The sequence below is a fragment of the Grampus griseus genome (genome assembly GCF_964374135.1).
Source record: "Grampus griseus genome assembly, chromosome: 11".
NCBI lineage: Eukaryota > Metazoa > Chordata > Mammalia > Artiodactyla > Delphinidae > Grampus > Grampus griseus.
Genome location: NC_139005.1, coordinates 40,253,270 through 40,275,674, shown reverse-complemented (window position 1 = coordinate 40,275,674; position 22,405 = coordinate 40,253,270). Strand labels below are relative to the sequence as shown.

Below are 22,405 nucleotides of genomic sequence, written 5' to 3'. Positions count from 1 at the left end.
CGGGAGTGGCTGGAATGATCGACGAAGGATTTCTTTTCCTTTTTTCGTTTTTCCTCCGGCATGAGTGAAAACATGTACATGCATACGCCCTACCACATGCACTTAAGCGCCCTTCCCTAATTTGTTTATGCAAAAACCACGCTTTATTAGGTAGACAAGTAAGCCTTGTTCGAAAGCCTCAGATTCAGTTAATTGTGGAGTGAGCAAAAGTAGGCAAAGGGGGGCTTCCCTGGTGGCGCAGTGGTTGAGAGTCCGCCTGCCGATGCAGGGGACACGGGTTCGTGCCCCGGTCCTGGAGGATCCCACATGCCGCGGAGCGGCTGGGCCCGTGAGCCATGGCCGCTGAGCCTGCGCGTCCGGAGCCTGTGCTCCGCAACGGGAGAGGCCACAACAGTGAGACGCCCGCGTACAGCAAAAAAAAAAAAAAGTAGGCAAAGGTTTTTGACTATCTAAGAGGGTCGCAGCTGCAGCCTAGGGAAGGGAGCTGTCTTTCTGCCCCGACTTTGACCTCCTGGGGAAGCAGCTCCTGAGCCCAGCCAGATCTGGGGTGACTGTGCCCCTCACTCTCGCTGCCTGATCCAGGCAGCTCCGCCCTTCACTGGTAAGACTGACTTCTCAGGGGCTAGGGGCTGAGAGGAGCCTGCCTCCCTGGTTTGTCCAGGAGTAAGGGAGGGTTAACATAATGCTGGCCAGAGCCACAGCATGCCAGATGCTGCCACACAGGAAGCTGAGACCCTCTGCTGGATGTGACAGGAGCCCTCGGCCTCTATTTATAGCCAGGGGTCCAAGCTGCTGACCGGTGACATTCTCTGGCTGCCATTCCATCCTGGAGCAAGGCCACTGCAAAGCACACTCCTCTCCCTCCTCCCCTTCCTGTTCTTCCCTCACCCCAGCTGGTACGGAGGCTTGAATTTTTTTCCTCCTCCACGAGTTTCCCAGCTCCTGAGGTGCTGAAGTAGTCAATACCTCATGAGAAGGCCTTCAGGTGACAAAGGAGAGCCGGTCTTGGAATTCAGACCACAGAGATGAGGACCTGCTCATCCTCCCTTACCCACTCTCTGGCTCCCTGGCCTGCAGATACAGGAACCGGTTAGCTGCCCTGGCTGCTCTGGGGGTAGCTGAGAACTAGGGACAGGGTTTAGGAGGTAAGGGGTGGATCCAAGATGTCCTGGGGAGATAGCAGCAGGAGGGACCCAGCTGACACCTCCCCCCACTAGAGCTCCTGAGAAGGGAGGCAGGGCAATTACAAAGGTCACAGGGAGTAGAGTGATCTGAGCCTGCTGTGAAGAGGTGTAGCTCTGTCAGCAGATTAAGTTCTGCTCCCCAGAGAGGGTGCTGGCAGGGAGGGTGAGAGAGCCTTGGAAAGGTCACACATGGTGGGGTGGAGCTGGCAAAGAACTAGGAACTGGGAAGTCCCAGGAGAGAATGACAAGCCCCATGGCCAGAGATGCCAGCGTGGCAGCAACTCTGGTGCCAGGCAGCCTGGGGGAGGGGGAAGGGGATGACCAGAGGTTTCTGAGGAAACCTCAGAAGAAGCTGAGGTTTCTAGGAGAAGCTAGAAGGGGGTTGTATTTTGCGAACAAACAGAGATCCATTGATGCCATGTGGGGCCTGGCAGAGGTCTACATCAGCCCAAAAGCCCAGACCCCTCCCTGCAGCCCTCGCCTCATCCCTCTTGCAGCTGAGGTACTTCTTTAGCCATTAACTGGGCTTGAGGACAGCAGTCCTGGTCTGTGTGAGGCCTCTTTGCCTTGCCTCCCTCCCCTCCCCTCCTCCCCCCACATACTCAAAGCAGGCAGCACTGGGGCTGATTCTACCCCTCCCAGAGGACAGGGAGAAAGCCCCACATATGGAGAGGGACTAGGCAACTCCACTTCTGGTGCGATGAGGTGGCAGGAGGCTGCGGGCTGCTTGTGCTTCAAGATCTCCAGGCAGGTGGCCGGGCCCACAGGCACTTGTCCTCCAGTGAAAAGCTGAGAAGACGCTACTGTGTGGGAAGTCCCAGAGATCGTGGTGGCCAGGCACCCCAAGCTTCTGCCTGTCTCCGCTGGGGTAAAGAGGCTGCCTGGCCTGGGCCCCAGCCCTGCTCACAGATGTTCTGGATGATTCTGCAGGCAGCGAATGAATTCACCTACTGGCTGGTTCTCGTAGCATACCTTGTACACAGCCATGAACAGAGGGAACCTAGAATGGGGAAGGACAGAACCAGCTGGGCCTCCAGGCAAATCCCCTAACCCTCCACTCCCTACTCTCCCGCCTTGGAGCTCAGGCGGACTCTGGCTCTCAATTTCCCATCGCTGAGAATGTGTATTTCCTAGCCCCGGGGTTTAGGGTCAGGTTTCTATTGCCCTGCTCCCTATCGTATTGAACCCTGGCATGAACTTTTTGTTCCAATTAGGCAAGCCTCAGTAACATCAGCTGTAAAACAGGGTCAATATAACAAAGTAGTGAAGAAGTGATTATGAATTATGTGAAGGTGCTCAATAAATGCCAGTTTCCTTCTTCCCAGCCTGTTGCCCAGGCCGCTCCCTTTACCAGGAGGCTTTACCCTGACCAGCCGCGAGCCGATCTTCTGAGCCTGTTTCGTACTCTCTTGCTCTAGGATTCTTTCCCAGATCAACCGAGTTCTGCTCTGATCAGCCCATCACCCCTGCTGTCTTGTGCTCCCTGAAAAGGAGCACCTTGAAGCAGAGACTTTCCTTTTCCTCACACCTCAGCACCCAGGACAGGATTCACGGAACAAAAGGGTTGGCCTTGGGGGAGCAGCTTAGACTGAGGGTGATGGACAAAGAGGCAGAACAGTCAGAGGAGCTTATTCCTGTCCACCCCCATAGCAGAGGACAAGGAGGAAAGGACAGAGAGCGGCCACGCAGAGGGGTCCAAGCAATGTGGTATAAAGAGCACTAGACTGGAAAGAATTCAAAGACAACGAACGAGCTGGGGGACAGCGGGCATACCAGACCCTGGCCAAGCTCTAGGCTCTGTCTGCCCACTTCACAGACTGAGGAGGGTTCAGGAAGATGATGAATGGGGAGAGCACTTCTGTCGGTGGTTCCCTCCATCAGTGGGGCTGGGGCAGACGCTTACTTGTCCAGCAGGCCCTTGCGCTGGAGGATGCCGTGTAGCTCCCGGGCTGTCTGGGGCCCCTGCAGCTTCTGCCCATTCAGCATCTCTTTCTCCAGCTGCTCAATGGACTGTGAAGAAAACAGGACAGGCAAATGGAAATGGGAGAGGAGGGTTGTCAGTGTGAGACAGAGAGTCTGGGACTCTGGGAGGAGGTGGGTCTTAAGAGGAAAGAAAGGCTGGGAATGTTCCCAACAATCTTAATGTCTGTGTTCAAGAGATGCCTCGAGCCACGTTCCTCTCCCTGAACACCTACAGGGCCCACCCTCCATTCTTCATTCTCCCCAGGGCCCACCTTTCCTGTGCGGGCGAAGGCCTCGGCCACCTTGCGGTTCCGCCCTCCGTAGCAGGTAGTGATGAGATCAGCAACACCGCAGCTCTCCAAGAAGGTGGCAGGGGACACAGGGCCACTGCAGAAGAGCTTGGTGAAAGCGATCATCTCCATGAGCCCCAGTCGGATCACGGCCGCCTTGGTGTTGTCGCCAAAGCCCAGCCCATCACAGAAGCCAGCCCCCACGGCCACTATATTCTTTGAAGAGTGAAGTCACGGGTGAGAAAGGATCCCCTCCCGCAGGTCCCACTTGGGGCCTTCGGCACCTGCCTCATGCCCCTCCCATCAGCCATGACACGCTCACTGAATAAGTGAAGGAAGGTGGGTGGGCTCCTCAACTATTTTCACCTCTTGGTTTTCCCACTTGCTGCACTCCCTTCTTTTAGTCTGGGCTTGTGCTTTCCGGCTCCCCAGCCCTGCCCTATGCTCCATCCTTGAGGACTTTTCCTGAAAACCAGTCTTCTACCTCGCCCTCCCAACCACGGCTATTTTGTTCTATGCCCCCGATATCCATCCATAGGTCTGTCCAGGATCCAGAGTTCTGGCCATCAATCCGTCTGGGTGTCCTGGGACGTCTTATCTCCCATTAGCCTGAGTGCTCCCCCTGGGCATCTCCTCTTCCCCCTGGACCAACCTTTGGAGCCAGGGACAGGGATGTTCCACAAGGGGCTATAGGGGAAAGGAAGAAGGAAGCCCAATGTCTGATGGTAAGTAATCGGCAGACCTGAGCGAGCCTGGCCTTGCTTCTGCCCTTCTTCCCATGTGTATGAGACTTGGTGGGGAAGGGCAGTGAGTGCCTGGAGTCCCAGCAACCTTGTACAGCTAAGCCAGGCCCTCTTTCAGGGCCTTCTCCCCACCCCATAGCTGCCTCTGAAGCCCTCTCACCTTTAAGGCCCCACAGAGCTCTACTGTGTCCACCTCTTGCACCACCGTGATGCGGAAATTGGGTGTCTGCATCAGCTCTTTCAGAAGCTGTCCCTGGGCCAGGTCCTTGCAGCCTAAAGTAGGGAGGGGATAAGGCTTTAAGAAGGGACTCTTGACTCTTCTTCCCACAACTGCCCTAAGCAGGACCTACAGCTCTTGCCGTAGGGGTGCCCCAACTCCCCTCACCTTTGATGCTGGGATCTTCTTCCTTCACCTGCCTTATGGGGAGAAGATGGCTAAGTGGGTGGGGAATATAGCCTGGGGAGGCGATGTAACTGGAGTTGCATTATCTATGTGGGTGGTGGGGTCTCACCAATGGTTGTCTCACAGAACTTCTCATCAGCCACCTCGCTGGCAATGTTGGCCCCCATCAGCACGCTCATGGGGATGCCAAGGCGCTCCCCAATCACTTCAGAGATGAGCTTCAGCCCGTTGGGGCCCTCGTCTACCCCCTGGGCACAGGATGGAGCTCAGGCCAGGTGCCTTTTATCCCCAACTGAGGGCTTCCCACCTAGAAATCCTGCCCATTGCAAATTCACTGTTCATCAATGTCCCTCCCCAAAGGTCCTCCCCTATTCCAGTGCAGCCAAAGCTAGCTGTGAGGAGAGCAGATAACATGTGAAAACGAATCCATCTGAAAACTCTCCTTCCACAACCTACTTCTCCAAGGTAATGTATCCCCGCCACATCCCTAAACAGCCCACTCCTGAGTACCCCCAACCAACTTCCATCCCAGCCACTGCTCCAAACCAGCTTCCCTTCTCAACTCCTTAAACAAGCCCACTTCTTGTATCCCCTAGGCATCCCTTGTACACCTCCTAAACTCCCCAAGACATCTGCCTCCAAACTCATCTCTTATCTACTCCCCAACCAACCTCCCCTTCCCAGTGGCCCCCCGCATCTGTTTCTCAAGCTTCCCCAAAGCCAGCTCCTCTCTTCAGAAAACTCCTGGCCTACTTCTGCTCTTTTCTGTTTGTCGCACTTCACCCACCCTGAGCCCCACAGCAGTTAGCTGCATCCCCATCCACAGGAGGGTGTCCTTGGCACCTTAATAAGAGATATGCCAATGGTGTCTGCCTTCAGGTGGCCCTTGAGCTGATCACAGATCTTGCCGATGAACTGATGGGGTACCACGAAGATCAGGATGTCAGCATCCACTGCAGCCTGGACCACATCTGGGACAGCCACCTGTGGGGGTGACCAGTGTTCATGGGCCTAACGGACTGCTTCTAGCCCCTGTGGAGCCCCATGCAGGAGATCTAGGAGACAGGGTGAGGCTGGTGGGGAAGAAGGAGGGCAGTTTGGGGGTTGAATCTGGAAGGGCTGAACCTGGAGGAACAAGACACTTCTATTCCTTCCGCCTAGTCATCATTCCCTCTAGGTTCCAGCTGTCCTGGGTTCTTGAGGACTCCTGGAAACTTCCTCTCAGCACTCTCCTAGCCCTTGGCTGTGGGATAGTGAGGGAGGCCAAAGGAGGTCTGGGCTTGGCAAGAGGAAGAGGCCAAGTAAGATTTCATCACCCTGCTCCTTAGGGCTCCCAACTGGGAAGGGAGAGCCCCAGTCTTCCTGCTGTCTTTCCTGCTCCCCCTTTCCAGGTGGGGAGTAAGCCACATGGATCTGACCAAAGACCTTAAGTCCAAGGAGCAGTCTCCACATCTACTAATAACCCAGTGAATGAGTAACAGGGTTAGAGCCCGAGGCAGGCACTACCCAGACTCCAAGTCTGGGGGCCAGAGAACCTGTCTTTGGTTGCCACAGAGACCAACTTCCTCATCCTCTCCCCGTCCCTCTCCTGCCTGGAAGCCCGTGGGGTGGGGTGGAGATGCAGGGGGATGCATTCAGGTTCTCCCCAGTCCCAGGAAGTGCTCAGGGGAGCAGTTTGGGGGCTGTGCCCAGGGACGCCCTGTGCCTGGAGTAGCCCTCCTGAGATGCTTCTCAAGTACAGGTGGCACGTGAAGTGGCCCCCTCCCAGCAGGAAGCACCCCCTCCACTTCCCTCTCCCTTCTTATGGGGCATTGGGGCTCACCACATTGGGGGGCAACTTGTGCCCTGGCAGGTATTTGACATTCTCATGCTGTGTGTTGATGACCTCTGTCAGCTTTCTGCCCCCGACGTCTTCCTCAAACACCCACATGGTCACCCGTGGGTCAAAGCGTGCCAGCTGGGCTGCATTGCCACCCACAATCTTGGCGATGGCTGAGCCCCTGGCAGGAGGGGGAGCACAGAAAGTGGAGGAGCGGGGGCGTGAGAGAGGAACAGTGGCGGGAGGGGACAGTGCTTCCCCTCAGGATGTCACAGAAGCCACTGGATTATTTACCTGCCACCTTCCTTGTCACCCCCTCCCCGTGACGCTGCGTCTCTCCTGACCTAGCAGTAGAAAGGAGACTCAGTTTCCTTTCCCTCACACTTTGCTGCTGGAGAAGGGGGCCAGCCTCTTGATCTCCCCCCCACCCCCTAACCCAGGCAGCCTTTCAGGCAGGGAGCACTCTGGAGGCTCCCTTCCCGTGGCGAACAGGTGCTGCTGCCCGAGACGCAAGGGCCAGGAGCGGTCTGGGCATTGTCTGTCCTGCCGGGGTAGGCAGAGAAGACAGCAACAGGGGTGGGCCAGGAGCTGGAGGCATTTCCTCCCCCCCGACTGCCTCCTGCCCACCAAACCTCCCTCCCTAACCTCCTGTATACTTGAGGGAGCCTCCTCCTCCCCCCCCCCCCCCGTACTCCTTGACAGAGCCGCTTACCAGTTACCAGAGCCTACAATGCACACTTTCTTGCCGGCCATGGTGCCGCTTCGCTGCCTGGGCCACCAGCTGGGTGCCACTCTCCCCAGCTCCTCTGCCGGCTGGGAGCATACAACTCCAACACACGTGGGTGCCGCCAAGCCCCGCCCTCCAGGGGAGGGGAGGCGGGCGCCCAGGGAGACAGAGTCTGGCAGGGCCAGGGAAAGGGAAGAAAAGGGTAGAGACAGGTGGGGAACAGGAATGGGGCCGAGACCAGGCCTGCTTTTCCTCTTAGGTTTGCCCGCTGACGGTGCTGGCACGCTGCTTCCCTCGGCCCCAGCCCAGGTCCTCAACCCCTCCCTCTCCGCAATGGTTTCATTTTAAGTTCTGCCAAGACCGGGCCCAGATAAGGAGCGAGTGCCCGGTTCCCCCCCCACTCCCGTCCCCTAGCACTGGAATAAATTGTATTCAGTCCCAGCAGCAGATCCAGGCATGCCTTCTTTTCCAAGGTAGGAACCGCCCCACTTGTCCCCCCCAGGACCCGGAAAGCTGCTCTATGGGTTCATCCTCTGGCGATGACGGGTCACGTGTTGCCCCACTGCAGGGCTGTGGGTGAGTGAGGTGGGTGGGTGTGGCTCCTTTAAATAAGCGCACATAAGAGGTAAGGACCTGCTCTGGGGGCAACCCAGCCCAAGGATAAGACCCCAAGGGCCCAAGAAACAAAGCACACCAGTGGGCCTCTCCTCACCTGAATGTTTCCCAGGAAGGGGGGCAGGAAAGCCCAAAGTTGGAGGCTCTGATGCCAAGTGGCCCACAGGTGTTTTGCAGACTCTGGGCTTGAGGAGGAGGATAGGAGAGAAAAGAAGGCAGCCCAAGTGTTCACTGTCCTTGAGAGGTACTGAGCTTCCTTCACTTCTTTCTTGGGTTTCCAGGCTAACCCCACACTAGGGGCGCCTTCAGGTTAGTGGCTAGTTTGCAGAAGCCAGAAGGGAAGGGAGGCAGGACCTGGGGCAGTTGTGACCTCTGTAGAGCTTTGTGGTCTCAGATGCTGTAATCAAGAGCAAGTGGGGTGTGCGCTTCTGGGGGGAGGGAGGATGGAAGGGACGCACAGTGCAGTTCAGGGCTCTGCATCGCCCACAGCAACCTGTTTAACTATGAGGGGGAACTCTAGTTTCTAGGCTGATGTGGAGAGTGGGGCAAAGGCCCCTTACACTCCAGCTGTCTGTGCACCTTGGCCTGGAAAGCAGATAGCACTGTGTGCTCATGTGCTGACCTCCTGGCCGGGCCAACTGCTGAGTGGGTGTTTCCATCCCCCTGGGCTGCTGCTGGCTGCAAACAGTGATAAGCACTGGGCCAGAGGGGAGTTTGTGTGCAATCACTGGGTAAGGGTTAAGTGGCCCTGAGGTCAAGACTGGGGAGAAATGGTTTCCTAACTTCTAAGGACTGCCTGGTAAAAAGCCCACCATACTCTACTCCCATGGCCAGGGAGTTCCCTTAGGGGAACATACGTGAAATCAGCAGTTGATTGTTTCTCTTAGGAACAAAATTATGCCTACTACAGAGCCAGCCCCCCCAACGACCACTGTTATTGCACTGGCACTGCGACAAAGGCACCAGTGCCAGGCTGCCGGCTGGGACCACTGATTATGGGTGATGGAAGAGAAAGAATGCTTCTGTCCCTGGCACACAGGATGAGAACCCCAAAGAACGGATGTTTGTGCATAAAATAACCTCTTGTGTTTGCCTAAATGCTTCCATCTTTTTGTCCCTACGATCATTTAAAGTAGTATGGAGACAAAGAATTTGTTCATTTATATAGGAATAAAGAGTGTGCAGAGATTCAGAACTGGCCTGTCACAGGCCAATTATCTGTACCACTAGGGCTCTTTTCCCAAGAGCAAACTGCAGATTTGCTTGAAATTAATAATGGTTCATCAGCCATTCATTACACATGTAATTAGCCTGGGTGAAAACAGATGCCATTTCAATGTCCTTGACATCAATTGTTTCCACTCCCAAGTTATCATCACCCACACACACTCTTCTGCTTTCCCCACTCAAGTCTGATAAACTCCCACATTCCAGATTGGGAATAGTGGTTGTATCCTTGGTGGGTTTGACTGCATATACGCAATACTTGAGTGTTCACATGCATGGAGGCAAAAGTTAATTTTTTAACTACAACTTTGGAATGTAGTTGCCTTCACCCTGTGTTCTAAACCCCCTTCTTGAGTAGAACCAAGCTAGATAATGGCACAAAGGAGGAAAGTAAAGAACTACCAGGTGGGAAGCAGGCATATGATGGAAACTGCAGCAGAATTTCATGCTTCTGCTAATGGGACCCAATCCTGAGCAAAGTCTTCTCAACTCTACCAGTGAAGGCTCGGTTGTCCATAGCACGAGGATGACAGTGCAGCACTTCCACGCCAGTCTCAGGAACTAAAATCTTACTCGGGGTTGAGAAAGTGGAACCTTAAAGAATGGCAGGCACACAGACCACAAACGTCTTCAGTCCTCACACAGCGCTGGCCCGCAGGAAGACAGGAGCCCTGGGAATCCTAGAGGAGGCTCAAGTTCATCAAGTGTAAGGGACCACAGGTACCCAAGGACAGCACCCTCGAGCCAGCAGGTGCCCTGGGGAGTTCAGAAGGACAAGGGAGAGAATGGCAGTGCCACTGTCTTGTTAGAATCTTCCTTAACGGGAACTGAGGACAGGACTCTCAGATCCAGTGATGAAGCCCACTACTCCCAACCAGCACCTGGCCTGCTTGGAGCACTGGGGCTGACAGAACAAGCTCTAAGGTGAGAACCTGAGGTCCCCAGGGTAGAAATCTTGTTTTTCACCATATCCCCAGTGCCTAGAACCACAGCTGGCATACAGCAGGTGCTCAACAAATATCTGTCAAATAAAATGAACAAACACCATGAGCATGGCTAATGGTATCGAAGAAGAAAGCTCAGGGAAGAGCTCTCCATCAGTAGGTAGGGGGACCCATCCTTCAGAAGATTCTTTTATTAAAACTGGGTGACATCGATAAGGAGACAGTACAAAAAAAATTTTGGTCCATGAAAAAAACATAGTAATTCAATTAATAAAAAGTTATCTTCAGGGACACTGTGGAGGAGTGCTGAGCTTCCTTCTCATGGTTCCAGCCCCAGGGACAGAGGCTGTCTGTCCAGTGTCACTCTGGGGAGAACCTTTCAAGGGAGGGATGGGATAATGACAGGAAGGGGAAGACAGGGAGGAAGTTCTGCTGTTCCCAGTGTGGGACAGTCAGGGATACAGGGCTGGGGCATGTGCTCGCAGAAGCCTGAGGAGGGGGTGGGGAAGCAGGGGCTTTGTCAGTTCTGCGGGTTTAGAGCCCATGCTGAACGGAATTCCCCCTCTGTGCCCAGCTGTCTCCCACCCTGCTGTGTTGAGTCTGCGAGCCTGGGACATGCTAACTCAGGGGTGATACAACCTGGAAGAAGAATTTGAGGCTCTCCTGGAAAGATGCAAAACCATCTCAGTTGCAAGGGGCCCAGATCACAAGGTCCTGCTGCTACCTGAGGGGTCTGAAGCTTTTGAGGGCAGGGGCTGGGTAGTCACAATCCTGTGAGGCAGGGAGAGGGAAGAGTCACAAACCCAACTCAGAGCTATTCTCCAGCCCTAGGCGCTTTCACTCCTCAGTGCCCTAGAAGTCACCAGTGGGTGTCAACTGGGCAGACAAGGGACAGGAAGACAGGGATGGCCCAGGGCTTTTACCCGTTTGATTTTAGGCCTGTTTCTCCATGAAAGGATGGGGGAGGCAGGGTGGAATGAATGAATGAGTCACACCTCCAAGCAACAGCAGGAAAGAACAGCCTCTGCCAGCAATGACAGTACCCTAGGTGAGGGCCCTTGGGGCTCTGACAGGGAAAGGCAAGATTCCCCCACTCAAATGCCCTGGGTTAGGACAGGTAGGAGGGAATCCTAAGAAGCAGCTACAGGGAGTGTGGTGAGAGGGAGCAATACTAAGAGAACAAACTCCAATACTGATGTGGACCCCCTACGAGGGAGTAAGAGAAGCACTGAGTCAGCAGGCCAATCCAGAGGGCTGCGGACTGACCTGGGGCTCAGTGGAGCCCAAGAACCAGGATTCCTCTAGTGCTAGAGGGCAACAAGTGAAGGGACAGTTTGCTCCAAACCTGTGGAGGGAAGGTAGGAAACTGGATTCTGTTATCAGGAAAGCCGAGATCAACTAGCTTATAGAGTGCCCCCAGGCCTGAGTCTCGGAGAAGGGGCTAAAGCTCCCACCTCCTGGGTCTCCGAAGGGCAGGATCAGTGTAGCTGGTCCCCTTGAAGACCACTTGGCCTTAGGCCCAATCCATTCAATGCACTGATTACCACTACGGGTTCTCTCTCTAATACTATCTAGAGGTCCTATGCAGACCAGGGGAGGGTACAGGCACATGGGAACTTTGTGGGGCAAAGGGAAGCTGGGGGTAGGAAGGGATGGGGTGGGAGAAGAAGAGGGTAACAGGTATCATGTGAGACCCTCTTCATTCTGGTGTTGTCCTAGAACCAACAGCATCCCCTGGAAGGCCCCAAGCAAGACCAAGGCAGGTGCTATGAGGCAGGCAGCACAGGGCCCCAATAAAGAAATCGGTGCAGCCAATCAGGGCTGTGGGAGAAGCCCTATGTGTTTCGGATTCCCAGGGCTTGCTCTAATTCTTGTCGTCTCTGCTGCACCTAAGGAGAAAATAGTGGAGGGAGCGGAAGATGAGACAAACCAGAAGCTGGTACCTAACACCACTGACCCCCATCAAGGGTGCAGACCCCCTGCCTTTTGTCAGTTTCTCCTGTGCACCCCAGGTGCCTACCTTGGAGTAGAAGTATCGGCACACGGCCTCCTGTGCCCAAGGCTGGAAGTAGAACTCAGCTCGGCGCTCTTCCTCTGGGTTACCCACCACATCAGTCATGGTCTGAGGGAGATGGGAGGGGGAAGACACAGAAGAGACTGGTTTCCTTTCTTGCATCTGTTATGGACTGAATTGTATCCCCTAAAAGATGTTGAAATCCTAGCCCTCCCAGTACCTGTGAATGTGACCTTATCTGGGAATAGGGTCTCTGCAGATGATCAAGCTAAGATAAGGTCATTAGGGTGGGCCTAATCCAGTATGATTGGTGTCCTTATAAAAGAGGAAACTTAAGACACAGAGACAGACATGCAGAGAGGAAAGATGATATGAAGACACATGGAGAACACCATCTGCAAACCAAGGAATGCCTGAAGCTACCACAAGCTAGGAGAGAGGCCTGGAACAGACTCTCCCTCCCAGCCCTCAGAAGGAACCAAACCCTGCTGACAACTTGATTTCAGACTCTAGCCTCCAGAACCATGAGACAATACCGTTTCCCTTGTTTAAGCCACTCAGCTTGTGGTACTTTACTATGGTGGCCCTAGCAAACCACTAAAACAACACCCAAAGTCGCCTCTGCTGTCAACAAGTCATTCCCTTGTTCAGGGATCCTTTCAGGCACCCCCTGTCCCTTGCTCCTCTTCTCGGGCTACCTGCAGTCAATCACCACAGAACAGGCGAGCACTGAGGACACATCTCACACATTCTGCGCTCTTTCCTACCTTCCTGCCTGAGCTTCTGGCGCTCCCCTCTCTGGGATATAACTCAAATCCCAAATTCTCCATGAAGCCTTCCCTAGCTATTCTAGCCTCATCAATCTCCGTTCTCCTTTGTATTACCTTTTTGATACTGGTGAGTTCCAATAATGTCTTACATGATTTACTACTTTTTAAATCACAGTAACATGGTTTCTCTGAACAGAATGTGTGCTACTTTGAAATAGATCAAGTTTTCCACTCTGTATCGCCTCCAATACGGTGCACAGTGACAGCACATAGTAAGTACTAGATAAACACTTGATGGTTCCACCTCCATTTCCCTACTTAATTGTAAAATGGGCCCTGGAACACACTAAAGAAAGTCTGGTCCCTCACTTCCCCCCGGCTCTCCATCTCATGCTACAGAAACAGAGCAAATGTATGCCTCACGGATCTAAGTCTCTTTACACCTGTCCCAGGTTCTTTACCTTGAGGTCCCGGCACTGGGACTGAAGCCAGTCATTGATGAAACCCTGAGGGTCTCTGGCAAAGCTCAGCATGAACTCTCGCTGGGTCTTCAGCTGATTGATAGTTTCTATCGTCTCATGGATCTGAAAGGAAGAAGGAAGCGCGTAACATTTTCACACTGGGGAAATGCAAAGTTAAATGGCAGGCAGTGTGTGACTTCTTGTGCCGCTGCCAACCTAAGAACAGAGTGCAGCCCACAAATGGCACTGCTGCCCCACCTGCTCAGGCGCTCGGCATTCGCTTAGCAGGTGATATGCACCGTGTCTCTATACACCCCACGTGAGGGAAGTTTTCCTTTTAGTCTCCACAATGTCCACTGTGGATGAGGCTACATGCTAAATATTTAATCCACAGCATAAATGGGTCCTGAAACACTCTCAGGTAGAAAAGAAGTGGTACAGAGAGCTGTCTCAAAAGCTGTGGTCCGTGGGTTTTGTTCTTTGTCCTCTTCTCATTCTCTATACTCTTCCTGGCGGTTTCATCTACTTGTATGTCTTCCAGTACCACTGACAAGGTAATGAGTCCCCAGTCTGCAGACCAGAATCCATTTCCCAAACTCCAACCAATCCACCTGCTTGACATCTCAAGGCACCTTAAACTCTCCAAAACTAAATTCACTACCTTTCCCCAATACCTGTTTCTCCTCCTGTTCCCAATCTGAATAACTACAACTGTACACCTCAGCTGAAAACCTGAGGGTCGTTGTAATGCCTCTTCTCCCTCACACCTCACCCCACTGTCTCCATCCAGTGTCCAAATCCCTGCAAATTCACCTTAACACCTTCCAAATCTACCTACTCATTTCCATCCTCACTGTCAGGACCGTAAGTTTAGGCCCTCGACACATCTCACAGGCATCACTGCACCAGCCACTTAACTGGGCTTCCTTCCTCCACATCTGCCCCCATTACAGTTCACTCCCCACCATCCTGCCAGTGATCATTCTAAATGCAAAGGGCACCAGGCCCTCCAGTTTTCAGGACAAAGTCTAAGCCAGTTTTCCCCGCAAAGCTGCTTCATGACGAGGATCCTGCTTCCTTATCCAGCTTCTTTTCCCCAGCACCCCGAGCTTTATCTAACACAGTAAGCAGCTTGTACTTCTTGAACATGCCAGGCTCTCTGCTCATCTTTGGGCCTTCATATACCCTGCTCCCTCTTTCTGGAATGGCCTCTGCCCCCCAAGCCCCTAAGCACCATCCTCCTTTCTCCCCTTTCATTGACTCCCATGTCGTCCTTCAAGATTTAGTTGAGGCATCAGCTCTTCCAGGAAGGCCTCCCTGTTCTCCTTTGTGTTCCCAGAGCCTTTCTGGCTTTACTTGCATGGACTATGTCTGATAATGGTATCGCTAATAACAATAGGAGCAGCAGCTGCCACTTGTTTTTATGTGCCAGATACAATGTCATGTCTTTGCATACACTGTCTCATTTAATCCTCATAGCAACCTTATAAAAATACGTATTATGGTCTCTATTTCGCAGATCAGAAACTGAGGCTCAAAGCTATTAAGAGGTATAGCCAAGGATCAGAACTCATGTGTGTCTGGCTCCAACCAGCACCAAACAGAGTGCCTAGCATTTACTGGGTGGCAGTACATTTTGAATGAATATCAAGAATCAAAAGAAGCCAAGAAGCTGTGACAGAGGGCTGGTGGCACCCAACTACCCAGGGCATGGTCCCTACCTTGTTGTCTAGAGTAGCAATCTCCTGCTGGCTGGCAGTAGACAGCAGAAAAGAATTCATCTGGGTCTTCAAGGTATCATCCACTTCCACATCAATGTCATAACAAGCTGTCTTTTTCTGATCATTCGGGTCAACACTGGGGAGGAAACCAAAGGGGCCTGGTAAAGGGCTTGTCCCCTAAGACCTAATTACACAGGGTCAAAAAGATGGTCTAAGACTGAAGGGCAAGGAGCTGACTGCAAAAGGGCACAAGAGACCTCTTCGGTGTGACGGAAAGGTTCTGTACGTTCCTTGTGGTGACAGCTACAGGATGTATACATTTGCCAAAAATCATCAAATTTTATTTTAAGTGGGTGTAATATATTGCATATAAACCTCAACAGAGTTAATTTTTTTTAAAAACTCAATGGTAAAAATTCAAATGTTACAAAAGATATCCAATGAAAAGTAAGTTTCTCCCTCCCCACAAGGAGACCATCACTACAGTATCTTCTGTATCTTTCCCCCTATTAAACTAAAATTGACCCTGAAAATGAATTCAAATAAAACACATACCACGCAAAATAAAAAGTGGCCTAACTTTAAGCCCATGAATACGGGACAAACTAGCTTCTACTGACCCAGTGTATAGGTTGTAGGAGTTACTATTGGCTGAGTGATGATGGTTCAGGGTCTAATGAAAGGAAGGCTAATTAATAAGGAATAAGGGAAAGAAGGCAAAGACTACATCCAGCCAGAAGACATGCTGCTTTGAGGAGAAGGTGCCTTCCTTCACTCCATATCTGCCTAGAGATGCCCTGCTCATCCATCTTCTGAGCAGAAAGCAGATGGAGGTAATGGAGTTGGAGTCTCAGCTTGGAATGTCCTACCACCCAGAGAAAAGACAGTAGCTCATCAGTGATGAGCTGGTAAATGTCTAATAACTGATTCTCCAAAAGAGAAGAAGAACAAGAACAAGAACAAGAAGCCCTGACTTGTAGCATTTGCTGATTTCTGTGTTTTAAATATTCTCGACATGATTGATTTCAAGATGCCAACATTACATCACTGATCAAGGAGCTGGGAAGGGATGTGCAGTAGCACATCATTAGATGGTATTTCCACCATACAGACACAACAGACAGACGTAACCTCGATAATACAAACACCAGTAAACTAATATAATAATTCAGAGATGATGAATTTTTGAGTATATATTACCCTTATTTCTAATATAACGTATTTAACTGCAAGTTTGTATAATTTAACCTTAAATAACGACTGTGTTTAACAACCTGCTTGCAAAATCCCTGAAGATTTTGAGAACTGACTTGTGCAGCTGGTGCAAGCCAGCTCCAGCACACCACTGCCTTGCACACACATGCTTACCTGATGACATGATTAATGATGATGGGCTCTGGTGGCATAAGCAAGGCGTGGAGCCGTTGGGGGATCTCTGAAAACTTCATACGCTGAGACTCAAAGATCTGCGGGAAAGAGGAGAAGCAGCTAAGAGCACAATTAGTGCTCCAGTGGACTTGAGCAAAAGAATGGGTCCTTTTCTTACCTGCTGGAGGTACTTGTCACAGATGACAAACTCCCGCTCGTGTGGGTCCTGGAGCTTATGCGTCTTGATATATTGCCACAGTGCTTGAATGATCACTGGACGGGTCTGGGTGTGGATGCCCAGCAGCCGAGCCAGACGAGGGTCTAATTTAAACTGAGGAGGCTACAGAGAACCAAAGAGTTTGGGATGAAGCTAATGAGCTGAGTCTATGTGCATTATGAGGTGCCTGGCATGGCCATACATTCAAGCCAGTCAACAGGCATTAATGCGGTGCTTTCCCTGGGGCAGAAGAACACTAACAGGAACTCAGAAATGACCAAGACCCTATCCCTATATTTAGGGAGGCAACAGTCTGGCGGCAAATTACCCACAACTAGACTTAAACCTTTAAATGTCAGACTGCTGATGGGATGTGGCTGTGAAAGCTGGACCCCCTCACATCACACAGAATACCTGGTAATCCAGCATCAGCAGGACAGTACACCGTACATTCACGTCTCCTGGCCGCTTCACCTGGAAGCCATCTGTCTCCTGGGTAGTGGCGGTCCTGTGCCACTACAGAGAGGAAGATGTCAGGGGGTGCTCTCCCAGAGGAAGAGCTGGAGTGGGAGGGAAGAGCTTCTGTAATGACTGAATATTCAACTTTGATTACTGAAGCTACTGGAGAAGAGCAACAGCATGAGACATTTTAAAAAACTGCACATGACTTTGGGATTCCTGTCTATAAGTCGATTGACTTTTTCATTATGACTGCTCAGGGTCACATTTAAATTAGCCTGATCTTTCAGTGATAATTTTATCCACAAAAATGGATAATATACATGTGTATAGTAAAATAACATAGCTATCATCGATTGGGTACTTACTATGTGCAGGAGTATTCTAAGACATTTACTTGGATTATCACATTTAATCCCCAAAACACCCATACGAGATAGGCACCATTAAACCTATTCTACAGATGAGAAAACTAATGTTTAGAAGAGTGAAGTAAGCTGCCTAACGTCAACAGCCAATAAGTGGTGGAGCTGCTATCTGAGCTCTGGTGTGTCAGATTCTACAGTCCACGTTCTTAGCCACTATGCTCTACTGCTATAAAGTTAAGTTCAATATATTTACAAATTTCTATTGATTCTATGACTTACTTCCCTTATTAGATGGTAAAGACCTTCCCATGTCTCTTAGTGGTTGAGGTTAAGGGGCTGCAGCTACACTGGCAAAGAAAGGAGCAGGTTAAGTTCACCTGGAGCCCTGGACTGTCTTATTCTGGTTTTGACTATATCCCAAAGAATACTGTTGCTGACATAGTCTTCAGAACACTATGTAACCAGGCATTACCATAAAAAATTTTTGATGATTTGGAATGTGAATCTAAACAGAGCAGGAACCAAAAGCAAGTCCCAGATCTGTAAAAGTAGCCTTGGCACAAGGACTAGAACCCTTAGTTAACCCCCTTAATCACAGCACTTGTCACCAGGAAAAAGGTTGAATGGTGTGTGGATAACTACATCTCACCATTTTTAATAAGCAAGATGCAGAGATGGCTTGGCATCTGTAAGAGGCCTCCATCAGAATTTCCCTTGAAAGTGGGGGCAGCAACCAAGATAGTAAAATTTAAAAGGTGGGACAAGTCAGACTGCAAAAGCTCTTGGGTCCAAACAGTACCAGAACTGAACAGCTAGTGCCACCTGGAGGCCAACGTGCAAACTGCGTTGGAGGAATTGTACACCTGGGGTAACCCTTTATTCATACCTTCCCCTTTCCCTAGACATTAATGTTTGGCTCCCAAGTCCATCATCCTCCAGTCATAAAGTCAAAGCAAAGCCTAGAGGACAGAACTACTCACTTCCACCAGATGGTTATCTGGCCCATACAGGTCTTTGTCCAGTTCGATCACCAAGGACTTAAAAAAAGAAGAGAACTTCCTCTTTTGTTTGGTGGCATCATATTTGGACAAGGCTGACTAGAGGAGAGAGAGGAGAGGTCACGTTAGAAAAGGCCAGAAGAAATTCCCCAAAACAAAGTCCCATAATAAAGGAACCCACAAAAGCAATGGGAAAAAAACTCAGAAATGTCTTCTGAGAACCTCTTAGGAGATGGCAAGGTAGCTGCCTGTGGATACTGAACAAGTCACAGTAGCAATGAACCCTGAAGAAGCAGCCTATAACACATACAGGGTGACTGACGTACCCACCTCATTTCCCCAAGGGAAATGGGGCAAGTTAAGCCAAACCTCTGCACATAATAAAGCGAGTCTAAACAGAGAAAAGTCTGACTCTACAGGGGAAATGAATCACAGGTAATAAAAAGCCAGAACAAAAACAGCTTTATTTGGATCACATGCCACCACCGGGAGATGGACCGGACCTATACAGAGAAAAAGGAGGCTCTGACACTCAGCCCTGGTTCTCCTGAAAAATGCATTCATGCTGGCTCGCCTGTGAACAGCTAAAAATAGAGAGCCAGAGAGTATAAGGAAATGGCAGGTGAGCTTCTCCAAGGAGCTTCTGGGGTGGGAAGTTTGGGGGCTATCACCAGTCAGCTGATGTTCCCATGAAGCAACGAAGAGCCTGTCAGAGAAATCTACCCCACGTAAACTGTGAAATGTCTCCAATGGAAGCTGGGAAGATGGAGATGCCACAGTGGAGATCGAGGACCTCAAGGACTCAGAGAGGAAAGCATGGCCCAAATGCTAAGTGCAAACTCACTTGGTTTAAAAAAAAAAAAAAAAACTAACTGAAAAATCTGCAGATACTGCCAAGTCCAATGGCTAGCAGCATCAGGAAGGAGGTAAACAACAAATCAAATCCCACGACAATAAGGTTCTCGATATGATACCACAGAGGGGGCCAAGCCGTGGGAGCCAGAAACAAAGAACCATTGTATTTTAGTACAGGGAACACAGTGACCCTCTCCCTGCTGTTCCCAACAGGAGCCGTAAGCACCAGTCAGGCTTCCTGCCAACCAGACAATACTGCTTGTTCCCAGCAGCTCCCACCCTAAATGCCGACCACAGTGGACCTTGAACTCACATCCTCCAGGAGCCGTCCTTCTACCCGAAGCTCCCAGGAAGCCACCGTCCCTTCCCCATCCTCGGCATCTGACTTAGCCGGATTGAAAGTGTTAGAAATGAAAATTCGCAGCTTCCGTTTTTGCTGAGGAAGGCAGAAACAGGATTGATAGTGGGGCTTCAGTGGTTTGATGTTGAAGACAAGGGTCTCCCCAAACCTGAAAATGACTCCTAACAGACTGGCTTACTGTCTACCCAGTCCTTGGGGTGGGTGGATGGAGATTCCACCTAGAAGAAGAGTACAGGCCACTGGCCTGAGTGCAAGTGCATTCACCAGGATGTCAGATGGACGGAGTCATGCAAGCTGCCAGGTTCCCAAGGCGGCAGAGCAGTTGTAGCAAAAACACCAACAGGGTATATTTCTGGTGCAAGAAATATCAAAAGCCCCTCCCCCTTCGCTGTTCTGTTCTTATGCTTCTAATGTAATTCTCAGTTCGTAGGCAGAAGGGAGAGATGTAATTTAAATGCCAAGGAGAGCTGTGCTACGCCTTTGATTTCCCATCCCAAGCCTGCTGAAGGTTCCCGCGTCCTCTCCTTTGGCTCTCTGCCTTGCACTCTCCTGCGTTGTTACCTTGATGGGACGTTTCAAGGCCTCCTGGATATCTAGCCGTTTCCTCATGATAGTCTGGTCCAGTTTCCTTTCAAAAGCCAAGAGATCCATATAGGCCTGGGATTCTGGTACCAGTTCACGAATCTTAGGAGCAGAAAGATATCATTGGGATCTAGAGCTGACCACCTCTATTCTCAAGCTCAGCATACCTTCAAGAAGACCTATATAGCCTGGACTCACCCTTTGAGGTAGAATTTTGTCAGCCATCTTCTTTTTCTTTGCACTGTTTGGAATAAACACTCTTATCAGGATGGGATGGAACTAGCCAGAACATGAAGACAGGCTGTCCACACCTCCGTTTATAGTGAAGTGAAGGAACTGCAAAGCCTGTCTCAAGTCAGACACCCCCATCCCCCAAAAACGCAAAGAATTTTCAAGAATGAGCACCGTCTGCTGACACAGCACCACCACTTCTTGGTTGAGGGACTCCCACCACCAGCATCCTCACAGGCCTCCTCCCTCCCTCCCTCCCTCCCTCCCTCCCTCCCTCCACCCTGGGGTCATCTTACTTGTGGTTCCGATTTTGGACCGCCTGCTGCTGGACCTGCTGGATCTGCTGAGGCGCAGGTCTCTTGCGGGACTGGTCCATCCCTGACTGGGCCAGGCCAGGTCGGACTGAAGGGTTCCCCCCATAGCCAGGGGGTCCCATGGAAGGTCCCTGAGGTGTCATTCGGCTGCCTGGTAGCATACCTGGTCTCTATACAGGGGAGAGGACCCAGAGATGTCATCGCTTCCCCTGCAAACCCCACCAAGAAAGGCAAAGTGGGGGAGGCCTGAGTTCTTTGAATGAAACAAGGCTGAGGGGGTGGGGTGGAGCACAGTGGTGGGCTGGGAGGAGAGCCCTCTATCTCTGTGAAATCTAGATAACTGGAGCTTCCTCAAATATAGCCCCAAAGCTAAGACAGCTAGATTACACTCAAATTCTCCCCAGTCTATTTTGTATCTGGCGCATTGGACATCTCTAATTCCACATTTGCTCAGAGAGTACTGCCAGCTACTGTCTCCTCAGAAGCTGACCTCAATTTGCCAGCTACACCTTCTGTGTTCCTCTGGGCGCTGGAGCTGCCTAGGCCCTTTTGCACACAAGCTCTCACAGGCCCATGCTTCGCCCCACTTCTTCGTCCACCCTGGTTGTACACCCTGACTCCCCAAGAAAACAATGCCTCTGGGAGCAGATGAGGATGCTAATTGCCTCCCTTCCCTTCCCCGCACTACCTCCCTGCACCCCAACTCACGGCCCGAATCCCTCCCAGGCGAGTCCCTCCTACTCCTCCCCCCACCCCTGTCACTCCCAGGCCCCCGCACGGCCCCGCCCCCGTCCAGCGCGCCCCTCCTCCTGCCGCACTCACCGGATAGGCCGCTCCGGGCATCGGGGAGCGGTACAGCCCTTGACCCGGCGCCGGGCCCATTCGCACCGGAGGCCCCGGAGTCCCGCCCGGACCCAGGGCAGCCGCCGCGCCCGCCCCTCCTGAAGCTCCGGCGCCGCCGCTCGGAGCCACAGACTGGAAACCCGCCCGGGCCGCCATCTTTCCCGGAGCCGCTGCTGCAGCTGCACAAAGAACCGGAACCGGAACTCCCCCCGCCCCCCGCGCGCCCCCCGCGCCCCCCGCGCGCCCGCCCGTCCGCCCGGCCGGCCCGCCGGCACGGGAGGCTCGGGGCAGCGAGACTGTGGGCTAGGGGGAGGGGGGGGGACAAGCGGAAAAGGCGTGTGACCACTCCCTCCAGCCTTCACGGTCCGGGAGGGGAAAACCATAGAGAGGAGCTCTGGGATAGAGAGGCCCTGCGAGCGGGCGCCCCCAGGCCGACGGAGGAAGACAAGGATCTGGAAAGGGGGACCACAGCTCAGGGTGATGGAGTAACTGCTTCATCTTGGCGCAATGCGTTTAACTTTACAAAGCGCTGATTTTCCTTTCCTTCTCTTCCTGCTCTAAGCCCAGCGCGCTGAAGAGGAGTATGCACTGTTTACTCCATTTTACAAACAGGAGAGATGAACTCAGAGAGTAAATAACTTGGCAAAGTCAACCAACAAGTTAGCAGTAGAAGTCGAAACATAGAATCCAGATCTTCTGGTTGATAGTCCGGGGCTCATTCCATAGATAAAGTGCCTCAATAACTACCTCACGTTCGAACTTAAACCCAACTTTCCCCGTAACCTTTAACCTAACCTGCTTCTAGATTTTAAATTTATTTTGAAGTTTGACTCTGACCCCTCTCCAAAGAATCCTTTGTGCTAGGACTTCTCTTTGGGATCTTTGTTGCCTTTGACCTCTTCCTCTTCCCCTGCGCAGTGGTTCAAACC

The 22,405-nt window shown here is 51.8% G+C and overlaps 2 protein-coding genes and 1 long non-coding RNA gene across 4 annotated transcripts; 1 reads left to right on the top strand and 2 right to left on the bottom strand.

The window, feature by feature from the left end:
- Window positions 1-120: 120 nt before the first annotated feature.
- GPD1 (glycerol-3-phosphate dehydrogenase 1) lies at window positions 121-7,934 on the bottom strand. 2 transcript variants are annotated; one of them, XM_082665456.1, is made up of 9 exons: window positions 7,841-7,934; window positions 7,114-7,300; window positions 6,405-6,582; window positions 5,426-5,566; window positions 4,692-4,830; window positions 4,340-4,452; window positions 3,419-3,652; window positions 3,088-3,194; window positions 121-2,184 (listed from the first exon to the last, which is right to left on the bottom strand). In XM_082665456.1, exons 2-9 carry the CDS (start codon window positions 7,152-7,154, stop codon window positions 2,088-2,090), a joined length of 1,050 nt encoding a protein of 349 aa, XP_082521582.1. In that variant the 5' UTR covers window positions 7,155-7,300; window positions 7,841-7,934; the 3' UTR covers window positions 121-2,087. The 2 variants fall into 2 exon arrangements, with proteins under 2 accessions (XP_082521582.1, XP_082521581.1); XM_082665455.1 differs by lacking the exon at window positions 7,841-7,934 and having other exon boundaries at window positions 3,419-3,544; window positions 7,114-7,279.
- LOC309829503 lies at window positions 3,537-5,377 on the top strand. Its single transcript, XR_014297411.1, has 3 exons — window positions 3,537-3,673; window positions 3,975-4,161; window positions 4,943-5,377. It is a non-coding gene; the product is annotated as an uncharacterized lncRNA (long non-coding RNA).
- A 2,156-nt stretch (window positions 7,935-10,090) lies between the features above and the next one.
- On the bottom strand, window positions 10,091-21,632 carry SMARCD1 (SWI/SNF related BAF chromatin remodeling complex subunit D1; the record flags this gene model as incomplete). The annotated part of the gene is made up of 13 exons (XM_082665454.1): window positions 10,091-11,803; window positions 11,935-12,036; window positions 13,160-13,282; window positions 14,881-15,016; window positions 16,249-16,346; window positions 16,427-16,588; window positions 16,880-16,981; window positions 18,273-18,389; window positions 19,459-19,581; window positions 20,068-20,190; window positions 20,287-20,329; window positions 20,616-20,803; window positions 21,456-21,632. 13 exons carry the CDS (start codon window positions 21,630-21,632, stop codon window positions 11,750-11,752), a joined length of 1,548 nt encoding a protein of 515 aa, XP_082521580.1. The 3' UTR covers window positions 10,091-11,749.
- Window positions 21,633-22,405: the final 773 nt, after the last annotated feature.